The following is a 14,056-nucleotide window of genomic DNA, read 5'->3' on the forward strand; positions in this document are numbered from 1 at the left end:
TTATTTTAAGTAAGTACTAAAACTAAGTTACGTATAATTCGCTTTCAATAACTATTTAATAAAAATGACTAAACTGTAAGTTTTAAATTAGCCTCTGATTAAATCAAATATAATTTTGCTTTGATTAATTAAATCATTAAATTTTGAATAATATTTTCATGGCAAAGGTCCCTTTTTCTCCCTCCCTCCTTCGTAATTTATTATAACTAAGTTTTCTAATTTAATGTTCCACAAACACTCCATAGACATTCGCTACAGTAATACAAGCCACAATCAATTTGTTAATATCATTACAATGTGCATTTCATTCGTTTTTGTACATACGTTCGTATGTAAAATATATACATATACAAAAAAAACTATAAAATAAATGAAGAACTAAATCGGCATATTTAGACAAAATATACTCGTATAGGCCTTTGTAATGCTACAAAATAAGGAAGACAAAATAATTGAAGTACAATTCAATATTGGTGCGTATTTTTTTTTATTGTTTTCACTACGTTTTGCATTGACTATCAATTACTTATTTCGTGATAGTTCAGAGATAATACATAATTACTTTAGTCACACATATCTACTTTAGTCTTATACCTAACAAATCAATTTTTTTAGGGGTGAAGCCTAATGTTGACACTGATAATAAAAACCATTTGAATAGGTCACTCTAAAACAACTTCTTTTGTGAAAAATTTGAATATCACGATAACACCCTTTTCAATTTGGATGGTAAATCATAAAATTACTTCAAGATTGCGCAATAAATTGTAAACTAAGCCATTGTGTGTATTCACGCCCGGTCAAGATAAAATTGAATTAGAAAAACACAAGATTTTTTGACAATAAATATTTGTGGCACATTTGAGATTTTTGACCGTCACAATTTCAATAAATTTTATTAGAGATAGTTAATGCAAAACGCAGTAAAAAATATTAAATATGGCTCCAAAAAGATCTTTGAAACTGAATACTCGATAGCGGATTCCACAATGGAATCCAATATTGTTTATTGTCAATATCAGATCTGCCAGAGTCGCAATCTTGGTGTTAAAATACGCACGTATTGCACAGATATTCTGGTTACTCGAATGCGTTGCAAACATAAAATTGCACAGATTTCATTGACTATATTTAAATTCGTGCCTGTAATAAACGATTACGAATCAAATGAGATCCCTTTTTAAATGTGTATATTTTTTGGCGTTTTTTTTTTGTTGTCCCCTACACATTTTTTTCAAATTTGGAATTTTTTAAGTTATTTCTACTCAGAATCACGACCTCTTTCTATCCTAATAGGAGAAAAAAAGTGTCCTAAGGTTTTTATTTCCATTACGTCACCATTTCTCATAGACTTTGTATGGCGGTCGCCGAATGTAAAGATCGAAAAATGTATGGAAATTTTGGGACACTTTTTTCTCCTATTAGGAAAGAAAGAGCTCGTGATTCTGAGTAGAAATAACATAAAAAATCCCAAATTTGAAAAAAAAGTGAAGGGGACAACAAAAAAAAAACGCCCATTTCTAAGTTTTTAATTCCATATATAACATGCTTGTTATTATGTTAAAAAAATCAGGGTGTCAATATTTAAATTGCGGAATCAAAAAAGAGGCACCAATAAATCTAAATATTGCCAATAATTATTACTAGAAAACTCATTGATCAGTGAACTGAAGTCAAAAGTTTGACGATAAAAAAAGATGCAGAGAATATAAAAAAACAGTGAGATCACATTTATCTAGTTTTGTGGTGTTTTATCGCCAAATATGACTACAGTATGCAGCATAACGCACTAAGCAAAACCCATTGTAAAATGAAGTGTAAAAAAACATTATGCAAAGAAGGTATAGATAGAACTCAAAAACGGAATTTCTGTTAAATTAAGTACAAGTTTTCAGAATAGGTCTTTTTTACAGTGACTTTTCTTTGTGCATCACACTGTGACCATCACAATTTGATCATCAATGACTAAAAATAACACAGGGACTTAAAGTAAACAAATTGTTGACAAAACAGTAAATACATTATGTAAATAATTGTAACTCTCCACAGTATATGGCCAGGGATACAATATATTGTTCTATATGAATAAGTGAGCCGCTGTTTAAATCGAGGATACATCAAAACCAAAACGCCTGTAAAATTACTGAAACGTCATGTAACTCATGTAGCATACACGGTGGTAAGTATCTTCATTATGTATTACGTACAGTCACCCTGTATTTAGCGAACTATCCACGCAAAATTATCGCAAATCTACACAGCAATATATTCAAGTAAAATTGAAATTACATGATTTTTTACATCCAAATTATACGTCAGCTCGGTAAGACGTTTTGGCATTGAGTAAAGAGCGAGCTCCCACTATGCTACCATCGCGCACAGAGCTCCTTAACTAGCTTAAAAGGCCATGTAACTATCTACCCTTATATCCTTTAATAATTCCGATTATAAGGTCACCATTTCGTTACGAATACAGCTTCACTATATCACTTGAGAAATTAAATAACTAAGAAAGGAAACTTAATTTTAAATTACGATAGAAATGAACGTTTGATTCTGTAGAAAAAGTTACGTTAATATAGTCACACACATTAATAGTTCGCTTAAGCTACGGTTCCGAGGGTTCGTTTAAAAAAGAAGGTATTAATAAACGCGGGAGACTATAACGTCGTGTGCCCGCGTCTGTGACTCGGCCAGCACTTTTTATAAGTGCTCTAGACTCACACCGTCTCTCGGTAAAACGATAAAAGTTCCCTTAAACAGTGGTCGAGGTTCCTATAACTAAACCAGACTCAGTAGGCATTAACACCGACACGCCTTAACGTCCTTACACATATGTATAATACATAGAAAACGAAACACGTTAGTACTCGCACAATTCCACTAGATGTCCTTATTAAACGTTCGTAGTCTTTATTTATTTATTGAGATCAATTTTGCCGCTATGCACTAGATTGGACGTTCGCCGCCAAGCGAAAGGTCGCCGACCGCTGCCTCGATTATAGGTTATAACTAAACGTAGGAACATAGGGACGATCGGGTTCGAACGTTCGTCTCCGGACACGGAGGGGTTCCAGAGGCGCGTCGAACCGGAATTAGTTCAATTAAAAATAGAAGAATCGATCAGTCGGAGCGTATATAAGCAAGGCAGCGGTCAGTTGCGCCGACCCGACCCCCGAGTCCTGTAGCACCAGGTCGAAACGGAACAGCACCGGACACCGAGACCGCACTTCAAAAGTTTTCTTTGCATTTTAACCGCCGCTTGCTACCGTGATTTTGCTGCGCTCATTATGATAACAAGACGATCCAGCGTCGTGAAACAGTTTCAAATCTTCGACATCACAAACTTCAGGGGCGTCTCCAGATTCCGCCGCTCGCTCTTCAAATAAATATCACTTTCAAACAGACCATAAAGTTACTGTCAAGAGTGGGCGCGCTCAACATCACGGCAGCGGCGGTTAAAGCGTCGGAAGAAATCGGCAACGTCGCGCCAGAGAGTTCTCTTGCACGGAGCGGCGATGCGGCGCCAGCCTGGGCGGGGGACGCTCGGCTCGCTCGGACCGCTCGGCTCGCTCGGACCGCTCGGTTCGCTCGGACCGCTCGGCTCGCTCGGACCGCTCGGCTCGCTCGGACCGCTCGGCTCGCTCGGACCGCTCGGCTCGCTCGGACCGCTCTGACCGCTCGGCTCGCTCGGCTCGCTCGGCGCCGGCCATCAGACGAGGTGGTCGCGGTCGTCGAGCGAGGCGTCGCTGTCGTGCGCGCGCAGCTCGCGCTCCAAGTCGAGCGAGCGCCGCTCCAGCTCCAGCCGCGCGCCGCCCGCCGTCGCCGCCGCCAGCCGCGGTGCCTCCAGGGATGACACCTGACAAACGAATACGGGTTTATTTTATTTTTCTCAAAACTGGACGGCAAAGTCGACGTTGCCGGTTAAAAAGTTGGTCGCGAAGTGCGTAGTTTATGGTCATTCAAAATATTAAAAAGTTAAAAACATTGCAGTCTCGATTTTGGGACTGCAATGTTAACGAGTTCAAAACTTTAAATGGCCATATCAAATGAAGGCATAGGTCCATTAAACAGCCAAACAGATGATCAGCACTTATTATTATAATGTTAGGTACCGCGACTATTTAGGTGTCTCAAATACGTTGGCGTATTTTCAACAGAAAAATACACTTCTTTTTTTTTAAAGGCGACAAGCAAATCTTTTTAATGGTTTTACTTTTTTCTGTGAAAATTAGAACGTTGCTTCTGTAAAATATTTCTATTTCTTGCACCATTTTTGAGAAAAGCACTATATATGACTCGGCTGGAAGGCTACTTGCCGGCTTCGGATTCAATTAAATGGACTCCCAAGGTCGTCCGTTTAAATGAATCTTCAGCCTGCAAGTAGCTACTTCCGAACCTCGACAATAATGTACTAATAATCTTCCTCGCGTTGTCCCGGCATTTTGCCACGGCTCATGGGAGCCTGGGGTCCGCTTGGCAACTAATCCCGGTAATTGGCGTGGGCACTAGTTTTTACGAAAGCGACTGCCATCTGACCTTCCAACCCAGAGGGTAAACTAGGCCCGTTTGGGATTAGTCCGGTTTCCTCACGATGTTTTCCTTCACCGAAAAGCGACTGGTAAATATCAAATGATATTTCGTACATAAGTTCCGAAAAACTCATTGGTACGAGCCGGGGTTCGAACCCGCGACCTCCGGATTGCAAGTCGCACGCTCTTACCGCTAGGCCACCAGCGCTTCAACAATAATGTACTATTACATAATATTGAGTGGAGAGATGTGAATCTATAGGAATTTAATTATGCCTCCGACTTGGACATTCAAATAAAAATGGCGTTTGAAATAAATGATAAAAAAACTTGTTGGCGCAGTCGGTAGGATCTTAAATTACATAAGGGCAGCCCGCCGAGCGCCAGGACGAGAGGCCGGTAGTCTATCCCGCTCGCTCTATACTGTGGCGGCTTGGCGCTCCCGTGCCGAGCATTCTGGCCAGCTAGAGCCAGCACCCACCTTGGCGAGGCGGCGCGCGGCGGCGGGCTGCGCGGCGTCGGCGCGCTAGGAGGCGGCGGGCAGGTGCGGCAGCTTACCGCCCGCACCCGCCCAGTAGCGGCCCCCGCACCCGCTAGCGCCCGCCGATGACCCGCTCTCTTCCGATAGTGCAGCTTGGAGTTTCGCTTCTGAAACGAGAGTTGCGCACGATTAGAACCGGCATCGTATTTCGGAATCTCCCACCATATGCGTTCCCTACGATTAAAGATTATCGCACACGTAACTCGCCCGTGCCCCTGAGAAACTCGCCTCGTCGCCTCGCTGTCAACCGTACGCGAACACGAGAACGTAACGGAAGTGAATAGAAACCTAAAGAAATTACCGTCGCGACTGCGGCTGAGTGACGGTTGAGAAATCACGTACCATCTACGGATGGTACATTAAATGTAAGGCCTGAGTGGACGCTCGGAGCGGAACGTTCGGCGGGGCGTGCAGCGTGGCGTCGGGGTCTGGAGTAATTTGAGCGGCATGCACTAAGGCCACTCCTACACGTTTGCATTTGTTTAACATGCACGCCGCACGCCCGCCCCGCTGCACGCCCAACTCGAGCGTCCACTCAGGCCTAACACTAACGACGATGCGCAAGCGCAGGGCAGGCCGATGCGACTATACCCCGTTCGGGCTGATGATGATGTGTACAGTATGGAGTTTTTGTAAAGAACATTAAACGGCTCGAATTGAAGACGCATCGATCCGATGATATACTGTTAGGAGTGTAGCAACCTTATAATATAACCTTATATTATCACCACTCGATATTTAGACTTGGTATCTATTTTATCTTTTTATACACATATTATAATTTTCTCCTCTAAGGTCCAGTTGCACCGGCGACATTTAACAGACTGGTCAACGTCAGCCGGCGCGCCCCAGCGCTTTACTATGAAACTTTCCATAGGTACATCAAAATTTAGCGAACTCTTTAACGACACGAACAGTTTGGTGCAACCGACCCCAAAACATATCACTTAAAAAAAACCATTTGGTAGGGACAGACAAATGGGAGGCAATGTATACACTTACATCGACAGTATGTATTCATAATATAAATAACGTATAACATATATCATGCTAAGGACAACATGGTGGATTGGGTACATAATATGAGATATATGAGTTATAGAGATACATGTACTACATCAACTTTGTATTTTTTCATTGACACGATAAAGATGCATCTAATACGAGAGTACATACATACAATTACATATTATACTGCTTAAAAATGTAACATGAGTGTTTAAATGAGAGGATTTCAGACAGAAGGGATACGAATACATACAATTACACAGATAATTTGTGTAAATAAACTTACTAAGACTTGATGTACGCATGAGACCTTGAAAGAAGGAAGGAAGTAAAAATTAAGAAGTTGTAAATCATACAGTGTGTGAAAGATATTTGTTTAATAAAGGGTGTTTGTTTCTGAGAAAGGTATTTGTCCTGTATACTAAAATGTATCTGATGCTGAATCTAAATATTTCAAATAGAAAGCGCGTGTGCAAACATGAATAGCGGCATCTGTATATAATTTAAGTAAATATAGGACGTTAAGTATTCGCTGTGATTTTAATTTTCTGAGAAATGTATTCGTCTCGGCGCTTCCGCGGTTATCACTGATGCGGCGCTCGCACGTAAAGCCTCGATCACACGTACCGAGTATAGGGGCAAGAGAGGCTTTCATTCTCTATAGATCACAGGATCTATAGAGAATGAAATCCAAAATGGATCTAGTGAGACAAGTTTTTCTTCTTAGATCCAAAATGTATGTTGCTAGTTAGAAAATGGATCTATAGGGAAAATACTGACCCCTCCGCCGAGTACCCAGCAGTACGGAGCACTCAGTCGAGGGCCCTCTCGCCCTTGTACTCGGGGCTTGTGGTTAAGGTATAAGACGAGCGAGTCTTGAGGCCGGCGCGTTGCACGCGTTTCACGCGCAAAGATTACAAAGTATGTGGGTGTATGTCGAGATATAACATCCCTGTGTTGCGAATATCCGCAACCGCGGAACTTCCGCATTATTTTCAACATCCGCATCTGCATCCGCATCCGCATAAAATCGATGCGGATTTAATGCGGATGCGGATGTGGAACAGGTTGGTGCAGGAACGTCTTAGCATCGGCGCAAGTGCTAGACTGCTAGGTAATTTAGTGATTAGCCAAAAAAACCTATTAGAAATGAGCAGTCAAGCGTGAGTGGGACTTAATGTACGGAACCCAGGAACGTGAGTCCGACTCGCACTTGTCCGGTTTTTTGAAATAAAAATTACTAAAATGTAATATTTGGCGTTTTTTATGTACCTATCTTGACATCCGCATCCGCATCCGCATCCGCGGATGTGAGCCATTAAAAATCCGCATCCGCGGATGTCAAAAAATCGGCATCCGCAACATCCCTGGTCGAGATCGCGCGAGTGGTCTAGACACGCTCGCCGCGTCTGGACAGTGTCTGGGGTGGGTACAGAAGGTATGTGACGTGGTGGGTACTCACTGGCGACGTGGTTGGCGGTGAAGGCGACGGGCGTGCGCGCGAGCGGCGTGCGCAGCGATCCCCCGCGCGCGCCCGCGCCCGCGCCCGAGCCCGCGCCCAGCAGGCTCACGGACTGCAACATTAACACATTTTTTAATACACACCCTAGACTTATACCCTCCGATACACTAAAGCCCCGTGATTCTACTCCCCCCGGCAACTCAGCTTTTAACCCCTCGAGTCCCCGACGTACAGTTCCAGCTAAGCGCCCGTGATGCTATTTTACAACACTTCTGATAGAGCTAAGAAGCCTAAGGGCTCATGATGCGAGAACTTGCATGCGAGTTTAATTACATTGCGTTATTTGAGCGTTTCTTTTATTTTTTGCCATTTTTATATATTGTGAAATTTTTTGCAACTTTTATGTTATTTCTAATCAGGATCGCGAGCCCTTTTCATCCTTATAGGAGAAAAAAAGTGTCCTAAAATTTCCATACATTTTTCAAACTTTCCTTTTTGTTACTACCATACAAAGTATATGGGGAAATGGTAACAAAATAGGAAAACAACTCTGGGACATTTTTTTACCCTATTAGGATCGAAAGAGCTCGTGATTCTGAGTAGAAATAACACAAAAGTGGCAAAAAAGGTCACAATAAATAAAAATGGCAAAAAATAAAAGAAACGCTCATTTAATCAGTGGGCTGAATAGTTGTAACCTCACTGGTCCGCAATGTAACTAAAATCGCATGCGATTTCGCACGCAGTCTAAATGAGACCTTAAGCTAAGCTAAGAAAATTACGTTCACGGGATTAGAGGGGTTCATAAAATGCAAGAAAAGAGTGTGTAAGTTGCTATCCCTCCTATAATTACCTACAGGGAAATGATAGAAACGATATTACGTAATAAATTTCTTTAAATTATATTTAAAAAAAAAGGTTTATGCTTATTTGCTAGGCTTATTACTTTGTTTATTTCGTGCAATGTGCACTATGTGCAGTGGTTAAAAGTGTCTTAAAGTGTGATATGAAGATAATTTAATCCAATGCATAAAATTAAATTGCATTAAAATAGCCGAAGTAATCATACACACATCCAAAAAATAAAGCTTACTTCTTTTAAAAAAGCTTGTACATAAAAATAAGTACTTCTACGAATACCTACACAGTAAAATAACATGAAATAAAATAACAGAAAAAGTAGTATTCACTTAATAACCCAGTCATCGAACGATTTTCATTTAATTACCCATTTCCTTAGCTTAAATATTGCTACTGTGTACTTTACAGCTAGAAGCAAATTGTTCGACCACTAATTTTACGACGACGATTACTTTGAACTAATAAAAACAAATAAAATAAAGACAACTTAGGAGTAACTAGCTACAGTCTATTTTTTTATTCGGTAGACTAAAATGACATTTCATAGTATGAAATGACACATGATGTTCATACTATGAAATGTCATTTTAGTCTACCGAATAAAAAAAATTGACTTTAGGAGTAACTATTTACATAACAATACATACCTCAGTGCCTTAGGCATGTAGGTACCCAGCTAGGTGAAACAGATTTAAACCCAAAATAATTAACATAAATAAAAGTTAACTTAAAGAAAAAAGTTGCTTGTGGTATTTATTATATGGTGTATTAATTAATTAATTTGGATTATAACTAAATAATTTTGATAAATAACAGTGAAAGTGAAACATACTTCTATTCGCTTATATAGACGATTTACGTTATAATAAAAAAAATTGTATGCTGCTATACTTGTTTTTTTCTATAATATTATATTTTGTTGTTGTATTTCTTATATTTCTAGTTTTGTCATAATTAACCAATGATATTATATAACCATAGATAGGTTATACTCATACTTGAGGAGCACAAAAAATACTTCCATATTGATTTATGTGCCTACGAAGAAATCTGTTATTTGTGATTAATTTTCTCATTTCATCCATCTTTGTCACACTTGTTGTTAAACATAAGGTCGTCTCTTTCTTTTTCGGTGTGCGGGAGCTCGTTAGCACGTGCACATTTCTCGCTTGTCCAGCCGCGACTAAAGGCTACTTGTTCAATTTGTCACAAGGTGAGCGCTTCAATTTTGGTACGCCTATAACCTACCTATATATATAAGATCTTGACTCATTGTAATTAACGGATTAGTTTTATACCAATTATACCCGTATATGTATTAACCTTGTGACGTCAACTGACGCGCGGCTACAGCCATACATCAACCTTCGTGCATTCCGGCAAGGTCCACGATGACGCGCCGCGCACGATAGCCGTGCCGTACAAAGGGTAAAGTGTCCCATCCCCGGTTAGTATAGTTAGTACCACAAGCAACGGCAACCAAAAGTAACGAACCTATTTGTCCAGCCGTTTGGCTGTGGCGTGCGCGTGGGGGTGGTGCGCGATACTAACGTGGTTGGCGTCGTCCTCGTGCGGCGGCCGCGGCAGCCGCCGCCGCAGCCACGCGTGCCGCAGCGCCGCCGCCGGCGTCAGCCGCTTGTCCGGGTCCCATTCTAGGCATCTGGAATACGGACGTATTTTCACATTTCATTCAGATTTTGATTAGCATATTTGACGAGGTTGTTTGAGGAGTCAGTGAAAATGATACCTATTTCGTTAATTTAACAAATACATTACCAGGATCTATAAACGCGAACTTCGAAAAAACCAATTTCACACATTTCCGTCTCTTTTACACAAACAAATATAGAAAAGTAAAATCAGTAAGGTAGGTATTAAATTAAAAGCCTCCTTGCATTTCAATTCCTTCTTCCTCGCGTTGTCCCGGCCACGGCTCATGGGAGCCTGGGGTCCACTTGGCAATTAATCCCAGTAATTGCCGTGGCAGGTGGTAATTGCAGGTGTATGTGAAGTCCCCAATCCGCATTGGGCTAGCGTGGGGACTATAGCCCGAGCCCTCTCGCGCATGAGAGGAGGCCTCTGCCCAGCAGTGGGACGTATATAGGCTCAAATTATTATATTATTATTAGTATTATTAATTGCCGTGGGCACTAGTTTTTACGAAAGCGAATGCCATCCGACCTTCCAACCCAGAGGGTAAACTAGGGTATTGGGATTAGTCCGGTTTCCTCACGATGTTTTCTTTCACCGTAAAGCGACTGGTAAATATCAAATTATATTTCGTACATAAGTTCCGAAAAACTCATTGGTACGAGCCGGGGTTCGAACCCGCGACCTCCGGATTGCAAGTCGCACGCTCTTACTGCTTTTTCCTCCTTGCATTTTAATTCTCGAAATGATATTCTTACATTGATTTGCGCATCCTGCATCCTGATCCAGCGAACGCTCTGCTTACTTACGTTATTCAGAAACTGCTAGTGCGCCACAAATTCACTATTTATTATAAGTAGGTACCTATATTAGCTACGCGTTCGCTAATTATAGAAAAGTCGCTAAATATGGTTACACCGTTACAACACATACACGTTACGTTACGTTAGTAGTACTACACATCAAGTTACAGCTATTAACTCACCTCCTAATGAAATCAATAAAGAATTTGTCTTGACATCCCTTGAGGGCTGTGACGAACGTTTTGGAGCCGGGTAGGCCTCGGGGCTTGCCTCTTCTGGACATACCTGGAACACGGACAAAATACATTGGGTTAGTATGTAATATTAATTACACAATTATCGTGAAACGCATTTTATTGAACCTAAGTATATAGGCCTATTTGTTAACCTGACGGTCTAGCATGATTTGTGTTGTCGCGCGTGACTCCATACATCAAGCGCGACTTAAGTATGGACTCGCGCGCGAGAACGCAACTTATGCTAGACCGCCTGATGTCCCACGTCTTATATTTCACATACGTTTGTTATGTTCACTCAACCTGGGACACGTCATTCGGATAATCTGAGCCAAAAATATTATTTTTTACAACATTAGGTTGATATTGAGCAGCTATTTAACTGTCAAAAGTTAAACGTTAAAGTTTGACAAATGTTTAAATTAACTATTGACGTCACAAACTGAAATTGTGCAATTCAGCTGCCAGAATTATACAGTTTATTATACAATCCATCCATGTCAAGGTAAGAAGCATTTTACTAAGAATAATATTTAAAATAAAAACACATTTAATGCAACGTTTTTATGGCACATAAAACGGGCCAGAAACGAAATCTGACACTAAATTAAACCGTCAAGTGTTAGGGCAACTTTTGGCTTTCCACCAAAACCGTCAGACAGTCAACGTGTCATAGATGTATATATAGTAAAGTTAGTCTATCTGATTAACTCGTTTCTGGTTAGTCACTTCAGGGTTAACGTCATGATGTGTAACATTTTTTTTATTTCAGGGCAGTGACTGCTGAAATCACTGTTGACTAACACAATTTATGATATAGATCTAATTAAGCTGATATATAGACATTATAGGTGCAATTTGGCATTTTATCAATAACTATTAGTGTCTACCTAATAGATTTGATAGAACATTAATTGATTAAATCAATATGAGCCAAGAGGAACGAGTATCGCATTATGTTACTAGTTACTAACTAAAAGAGTTTTGATAAGTCTTGTAAATATGTAATTACTAACAATTTTATGGATATGTATGTATGAATTAAATAAATGAATTGAATATTATAAATGCGAAAGTAGCTATGTCTGAGTCTAAGTAGTGTCTATGTCTATCTGACTGTCTGTCTGTTACCTCTTTAAGCTTAAACCGCTGAATCGATTTACATGAGATTTGGTATGGAAATAGTTTGAAGCTCGGGGAAGGACAAAAGATAGGACATAAGACAATTTTTTTGGCAAAAACGTATATTCTAAACTTGTTAAAATTACTACTGCTCACTTAATTATTGTTTTGTATTTGTTGAACAACAGTTTTAAACAATTTTTTACCAAGCAGAAACGTCTGCGATCGATGCTTGTATTATTGTTTAAGAAGTGTAACGCTCTTACGGTAGATGTCGCTCGGGTCCCCTTGACCCATATGGTGGAAAGATTTGCTGGCTATGGATGAGGTCTTGGTGGCTCAGATGGCAGAGCGCTGGAGTATCGATCCAGAGGCCGTGAGTTCAAGTCTCACCCAAGACAGTAATTTTTCCACTGTTAAATTAGTTCTAAACAATATTGTTCGGAAGGAACGGTAAAATGACTCTTACTATGTTATATCAATTATATGTAAAAGCACACATCTAAGAGGCGTGACATTTTATGATGAGACTTCACATACTAAAAATGCACCGATTACGAATAGTTTAAATCCCGAGTGGGTTTGGAATTTCTGAATCATGCATGCATGCATGGCATTTGGGAAATAAAAACCGGCCAAGTGCGAGTCGGAACGCGCACGGAGGGTTCCGCACCATCAAAAAAAAAATAGAGCAAAAAAATCGTGTTTGTTGTATGTGAGCCCCACTTAAATCTTTATTTTATTCTGTTTTTAGTATTTGTTGTTATAGCGGCAACAGAAATACATCATCTGTGAAAATTTCAACTGTCTAGCTATCACTGTTCGTGAGATACAGCCTGGTGACAGACGGACGGACGGACGGACGGACGGACGGACGGACACCGGAGTCTTAGTAATAGGGTCCCGATTTTACCCTTTGGGTACGGAACCCTAAAAACCGGCCAAGTGCGAGTCGGACTCGCACGGAGGGTTCCGCGCCATCAACAAAAATAGAGCAAAAAAAACGTGTTTGTTGTATGGGAGCCCCCTTAAATATTTTTTATTTTATTTTTAGTATTTGTTGTTATAGCGGCAACAGAGATACATCATTTGTGAAAATTTCAACTGTCTAGCTATCGCGTTTCATGAGATACAGCCTGGTGACAGACAGACGGACGGACGGACAGCGAAGTCTTAGTAATAGGGTCCCGTTTTTTACCCTTTGGGTACGGAACCCTAAAAAGGCGTGTAAAAGTGACAGAGAACTTCGAATATGTAGACATTTATTTTGAGACGTTAGTAAGTATTATGTGTGAGTTAGTCAACGCACCGTCAGAGATGTCTGGTGGTGTAGCATAAATCTTGAAGAGAACAGGACTGAGTCATAAGAGAGTTTGATAGTGTCATAATTTTGGCAAAGCCGCGCAGCCGGGTTTACATTCCTGTGTGTGCGATCATTGTAATCAATGGCTTGTTTTGTAAATACAAGAAAGTTGCGTGGGCGAAGTAAAGCTTGGTAATGTATGCGCCAATACTGACGCGATCTCCGTCATCAAAATCTACACATAACTAGCAAAATTTACTATATACTCTTACTTATAGGCAATCCGTCTTTAATGAAATTGTCCAAGGTCCCCGGACGCTTCAAAATCCATGCGAACTATAAGCCAGGTATGAGCCGTTGAGGGTAACTTCATAAACTATTTGCTTAAAGCATCTTACCTAACGTTTACCGATTACTACCGAAACAATATCTGTGGCTGATAAGACTGAACTATGACAGTGGAAAGGTATTATAGAAAGTCCGCAACATGGTTAAAATAAAGTTAATGAAATATATTTGAGACATACGCTACCGATGA

The 14,056-nt window shown here is 40.5% G+C and overlaps 1 protein-coding gene and 1 non-coding gene across 2 annotated transcripts in view; one reads left to right on the forward strand and one right to left on the reverse strand.

The window, feature by feature from the left end:
- Nucleotides 1–9,898: 9,898 nt before the first annotated feature.
- The window catches only part of LOC134658510 (dual specificity tyrosine-phosphorylation-regulated kinase 2), a 208,626-nt gene continuing 204,468 nt past the window's right edge, over nucleotides 9,899–14,056 (reverse strand). The window contains exons 4-5 of the mRNA XM_063514195.1: nucleotides 11,040–11,142; nucleotides 9,899–10,064 (exon numbers count right to left, since the gene is read on the reverse strand). Coding sequence (XP_063370265.1) covers nucleotides 9,899–10,064; nucleotides 11,040–11,142 — 269 coding nt within the window. The remainder of the gene's footprint in view (nucleotides 10,065–11,039; nucleotides 11,143–14,056) is intronic.
- Trnad-auc (transfer RNA aspartic acid (anticodon AUC)) lies at nucleotides 12,544–12,616 on the forward strand. The gene has a single exon. It is a non-coding gene; the product is annotated as a tRNA-Asp (tRNA).

Source organism: Cydia amplana, chromosome 22, assembly GCF_948474715.1.
Source record: "Cydia amplana chromosome 22, ilCydAmpl1.1, whole genome shotgun sequence".
NCBI lineage: Eukaryota > Metazoa > Arthropoda > Insecta > Lepidoptera > Tortricidae > Cydia > Cydia amplana.